The sequence below is a fragment of the Equus caballus genome, chromosome 6 (assembly GCF_041296265.1).
Source record: "Equus caballus isolate H_3958 breed thoroughbred chromosome 6, TB-T2T, whole genome shotgun sequence".
NCBI lineage: Eukaryota > Metazoa > Chordata > Mammalia > Perissodactyla > Equidae > Equus > Equus caballus.
Window position 1 is genome coordinate 72255990 of NC_091689.1, and position 6000 is coordinate 72261989.

At 46.6% G+C, this 6000-nt stretch overlaps 1 protein-coding gene across 1 annotated transcript in view; it reads right to left on the reverse strand.

The window, feature by feature from the left end:
- Nucleotides 1-836, reverse strand: part of SLC2A13 (solute carrier family 2 member 13) — a 332739-nt gene extending 331903 nt beyond the window's left edge. Inside the window, exon 1 of the mRNA XM_070270126.1 lies at nucleotides 31-836. Within this exon, the coding sequence (XP_070126227.1) occupies nucleotides 31-580 (550 nt within the window). The 5' untranslated portion in view covers nucleotides 581-836. The remainder of the gene's footprint in view (nucleotides 1-30) is intronic.
- Between the last annotated feature and the right edge of the window lie 5164 nt (nucleotides 837-6000).

Genomic DNA, 6000 nt, shown 5'->3' on the forward strand with positions numbered 1-6000 from the left:
CCGGCCGCCCTTCGCGGAGCCCGAACTCACCGATGCCGAGCCCCACGACCAGGCGGCCAGCGAGCAGCGTCTCCTTGTTGGTGGCCGCGGCCAGCACCGTGGAGCCGGCCGTGAAGAGGGCACTGGCCAGCAGGATGGCGGCGCGGCGGCCGCAGACGCCGTTGAGGGCCCCGCCGGCCAGCGCCGAGACGGCGGCCGCCCCCACCGTGCTGGACACGAGCATCTCCTGCCAGAGCGCGTCCAGGCTGAGCTGCCGCTTGAGCAGCAGCATGGCCCCCGACACCACCCCCGTGTCATAGCCGAACAGGAAGCCGCCGAGCGCCGAGAAGACGGCCACCACGTACACGAAGGCGGGGGTCTCGTCCTGCTGGAACTGCCGCCTCGCCGCGCGCTCCAGGTCCCCGACGCCGCCCGCGCCCGCGCCCTGCAGGCTGGCGCTCGACTCGGCGGCCGCCAGCAGGCTGCGCTCCCCGGCCGCGCTCGCCGCGTCCGGCTCCTGCTGCTTCCTGCGCCGCTCGCCCATCAGGCTGCTCAGGCTCCGCAGCGTGTACTCCACATTCTCGCTCGCCTTGCGGGACATAGGGCAGGGGCCCGGGGCCGCCGGGGGGCGCGAGGCTCCGCGGGCCGGAGGGCTCGGAGGGCTGGACAGCCCCGCGCGGCCAGGAGCAGCCGCCGCCGCCTGCTCCTGCCGCCTCCCGCTCCGCCGCCGCGGCCGCTGCGGGGAGAAAGTTGCTGCCCGCCGAGCGCCGGCGCTGCCGAGTTGGAGCCCGGCGGGTCCCCACTCCAGACTCACGCCCCGCGCCTGCCGAGCTGGCGCTGCGGAGCCGGCGGGAGGCGGGGCCGCGGGTCACGTGCAGCCCCGGGCCGGCGGGGCGGGGTCGCGGAGACGCTCCGCCCCTCCGTGGGCTGGGCCGGTCTTGGCCCGCCCCAGACCCCTAAATCCCACCCTCCCGGTCGAGGGCGATCTCTGAGCTAGGCTCCCTCACGGAGGTCCGTGGGGTCTGTCGGGAATCAACCCCTGCCTGGGGCTGCAGCTGGGGAGCTGGCCAATGTGGGGATGCCAGGCACTAGGCTTCCAGACCGAAGAAACTACCTCCGATGATTGCACGGTGAGGGAGAGGAGAGACAGAATCCCTCAAAACGTCCTGAGCCACCTTCTAACAGCCTGGGGACGGCCAAGGCTGGAAAGGGCCTAGGAACAAATATCCTGGTATGGGACATAGCAAGGACCCGTCCCTTCCTTTTATAATATTGTGACATAAATGCGTTTGCTCTGAAGCCATTTAGAACTGTGTTCTTCCATTTCTATAACCAGTTTCCTCTCCTGAGCCAGTCTCTCCTCGATTTATACTTATTTGAAAGGCACGATACATCCTGATTCTTTGAGGACAGAGATAACTGATCTCCCCAGGTGAATGAAAAATGTCCTATGGATGCCTGACGTGTAACAGAAAATTCTCATGTACGCATTCCACTCATGTATAACCAGGGCGTTCCTACTGTTAGAAAGTAAACCCAAGAATCAGATTTGTGATTTAAGAGGCCATTTCTACCTTCCTCCTCCTCCACGCTCGCCAGAAGGAAGGATGTCTTCTGCCCTGGAGCAATCTGCACTGTTCAGGGGCAATTTTCACTGCCTCATTTGCTTGAAACAAAGCAAAGGTGGCATTACCTGCGATAAATTTTTTAAACGGTTGAGTTTAAAAAATTGCCACTTGTCAGTTCTTTCCTCTCTTTGATTTAAATCATTTGTAAATCATTTTATACAGTTCCACTTCAGAAGAGAAACAAGACTTTGTTCCTCTGATTTGCTTTCATTCTTCGGGCTGAGGGCAGGAGGTGAAGCGTCACATGATTCTATCCTTTACTATTTCAGTGTGCTTTTATTTCCCTTATTTGAGCAAAAGATTTCTTAGCGTGAGGCCTGTTTGTCATGCAGTCTAAAACTTTTTCCTTTTAGAGAAAAGGATTTTTGTCGTCCCTGTTTCAATAAAAAGTTATATTAGGATTTGTCAAGATTGCTTTCATTTGCATTAATCATGATTATCACCATAGACTTTCCTTTCTAGCAAGGAAAAAGGAGTTAATGAGCTCAGAGGGCTTAACTGTTTAAACTTATTGTGTGGCTTTAAAGCAAGCCTCTGTCATTATTCCCAGGGATCAGTTATACGGAGAGAGCTTTTCGTTCTGGAACAATGAGCTCTTTAATATTCAGGCTTCAGAAAAGATTCTGGGGAGCGCGCGCCCCTTTCCGTGCCTGCTACTGTACGGATAGTAAAACTGCGCCACCTGGTGGTGATCCGGTTCACCATTTCTGAAGAGAAGGCTCCCCCAGAAGAGAATTAGCTGATACTGTTGACAGTTTCTTCTTGCTGAGGTGAAACTAACTGCCTTTTCCTCCTAGCAGGTGTGGTGAACACCTTGGCTCCTGAGCATCCTTGCTGGAAATTCAGCTTTTCTGTTATGGAACGCTAAACTGCTTAAAATGGTTCTGCTCCGTATCATCAGCGTATTTAAATACGTACGGTCACGTTACATCTGAAAAGAAATATGACATGAAAAAAAGGCATCAGAGTTAAACAGCGTTCTGGGCCCTGGAGGGGAGCCAGGTTCAATTTAGCACTACAGCGTGAGTCTAAAATGGAGTTCCCTGAAGCCTGCCCCAACTGCAGATTATGGTGAAATGGAAAGCCCGTTGGCTGAGAATCAAAAGACATGAATCCCATTACCATCACTGTTTTACTGTCCAACTTTTGACAAACCACTAGATTAGTTTGTGCCTTGTTTTCTCATTTGCAGAGCAGATAACGGTGCAGCAACTACTCATTGTCTAGAGTAAGCATGAAAAAGTGTTTTGGAATATAAGTAATTGCTATTGAGAATAAATAATAATTAAAAGCATCATTATTGATTTGCAAGGTGAGTTCAAAAGCCCCAGTTTTAAGTACATTTGATTTACAATCTCCAGCAACACTAAGGACCCATGGAAGAACAGGGAAAGAAGAGAGAGAAGTTTCAGCTGTACTGCTACAGATCCTGAATATCAGGCAAAGACCTTGGTCATTAATTCAATAAAATTGTTGTTGTGATTATTTGCAGAGGATGGTAGGGCTGGAAGCAGTTTTGCCTTTATGTTTATTGGATGTTTATTTTCAATTTCACTAGTAATGCATCCTTGCTGTAAAGCAGTCTAACAATAAAGATAACACAAAAGTCCCTTCCCAATCATCACTCCCGCCACAACAGTCCTCTTTCCCCAAAGATAACCACTCCTACCACTTCAAAATGCATCTTTCCAGAACTTTCTCTATGCATTTATATGTACACAGTAAAATATAGAGGTTGTTTTATTTGTTTGTTTTTGTGTTGTTTAGATTGCAAAAGAAAGAAAACTCAAGTAAAACTAGTTTAAGCCAAAATCATGGCAGAGAAGGAGAATTTATTGCCTCTTGTCTTCAAAAAGTTTATAATAGGCTGGTTTCAAGTACAGCTGGATGTAGAACTCAAACACCAGGATGTCACCAAGACAGACTTTGCTCCATCTCTCCACTCTGCTTCTTGCTACTTAGGCTCCCTTCTCAAATTCCACGTGGGGGCCAAATGGCTACAGCAAGCTCCAAGCTCTATATACTATTCCACTCAGGTATGAGGGGCAGAAACAGGGCTTCTTTCTCTGAAGCCCTAACAAACTTCTTATTGTATCTAATTGAATCTGTCAATTACGTGCCCATCCCTGACTCAATTACCATGGCTAGGAGGCTGCAGTTTGATGATTGGGGTAGGGCAATCAGTGCCCACATCTTGAGCTGTTAGTGGAAGGAAATCATATGGGCCGAGATGGGGGGGGGGGGTGGTTCCCATAAGAAATCTTGGGTACTATTTTGCCAGAAGATAGGCAAATAAATACTGAGCAATAAAACCAACAGATTTGGGTTGACATAAGTAACTAGTACAGTAACAAGACATAAAAGGCAAATAAAGTATTTCAAGAAGGAGGGACTGGCTAAGAGAATCAAATATATTGCATAGAGATCAAAGAGAATAAAATCCCATATGAAATCATTGAATTTGACTGTTAGAAAGTTAATGGTAAAGACCAAATATCACCATGGTGACTATAGTTAATAGTTAATAATATATTGTATATTTGAAATTTGCTAATAGAATAGATGTTAAATGCTCTCACCACAAAAAAGGGGTAACTACGTGAGGTGATGGGTATTTTAATTAGCTTGATTGTGGTAATCATTTCTCAGTGTATACATATATCAAAACATCACATTGTACACCTTAAATATATATAGTTTTTATTTGTCAATCGTACTATAATAAAGCTGGGGGACAAAAGAAAAAATGTCAATGGTGACTGCTGAGAATCAGAACACTGTTTTGATGGTATTATGTTCAGAAACCTAGTAATGCCAGAATCCTGCCCTACTCATCATTCCTCCTTTCTCTCCATATAATAGACAATAGCAGCATCAGAATAAATATATTATATTGTTAATAGGCACAAAGGTAAAGTGTAGGTCCCGTGGCTTAGTTATGAAGTATAATAATAGGTGTTTAGCACTTCCCCTCAAATCTTGTCTTTCTTTGACTTGCTCCAAGGAGGAGGAGGAAAGAGAGGGGCTGAGGGAGGCAGGAAGGGAGGGTGAGAAAAAAAGATGGTCAGCATGTCGCAATGGACAATGCCCCATCTAGATCTACTCATTACAGGGAGATAGGAAGCAGAAAACACACAAAAGCATGAGGCATGGGTGATATTCTAACACACATTGACCCCGCCCACTAATAACCATGACTCATCTAGGAGAAGTCCCTGTACCACAACACGACATAATATCATCTCTTCCTCCTTTGGGTGGCTAGGGTTGCAATGCCCCCTCCCCCTCAGAGACTTTTACGAGAGCAATCTCAATTAAGGGGAAGTTAGTGGAAATAGCAAACATAGGCTGCATTTTCCAGAAGTCTCTTGGTAAATGTAATAAAGGAGAGAATAGCTTAAAGAGTTATCAGGATCATGAGAAAGGGTGGAGATGTCAGGCATGACTTGAATTTATTCAGGTACTAAGTGAAAAGAAGAAACTGATAATTTGAGAAGCTGAATGATTGATAGAGCGAAGTGCCAAAGAAGACAGGGAGGGCACGGGCAGCATCCTTAGGGGAAAGGTTAACCTAGACATGGGGAGGAGGAGGCATATTTCTTCCTCTGAGAAAAAAAGCAAGCCCAGAAGAATAGCAGGAAAGAAGAACATGGTACTAACAAGAATGGGGAAAGAGTTCTGTTAAATGGATAACAGTTGGGAGGAGGGGGTAGGAATGGAGTGAACCTGGACACAATAGACATTGTAGGCAGGAAGACCCAAGTTCATATCTTCACTCTGCTACTTGCTTGCCAGTGTGACCTTGAGCAACTCAACTTACTTATTCTAAGTTTCAGTTTTCTCTCTGTAAAATGGGGATGATAATACCGTATCAGTATTTATGTGGTTTTAATTCTGAGTAATAGAAAATCCATACTCAAACTGTCTTATACACTACAGAAATGTATTATTGCATAAATGTCCCCAGGTGAGTAGCATCAGGAATAGTAGGATCAATCTTGGAAAAATGGTATCAAAGATCCAGATTCTATCCTTTTCTCCACTCATCTATTCTCGGCGTGTTAGTTTTTCCCTCTGCTGGCTTCCCCAAAGTGTCAAGAGAGCTCTAACATTTCCAACTATCAGATTTTTCAAATGTATACAGAAGAGTACAGTGCCTAATCCCTATCCTCAAATGTAATATATCCAAGTAGTAAGAGACCCACATGACCATGTATAAAAACACCTAAAAATACAAAGCGTTGTGTACCAAATTGTTGCTAGAGACAAAAATTTCAATGGAGCTCCACTTTGATTGCTGAGTGTCAAAATATTCCTTATTGACCCGGATGAGTAGCTGCAAATGGCAGCAGTTATAAACAGCAAAACTTGGCTTGCAATCAAGAAATCCCTT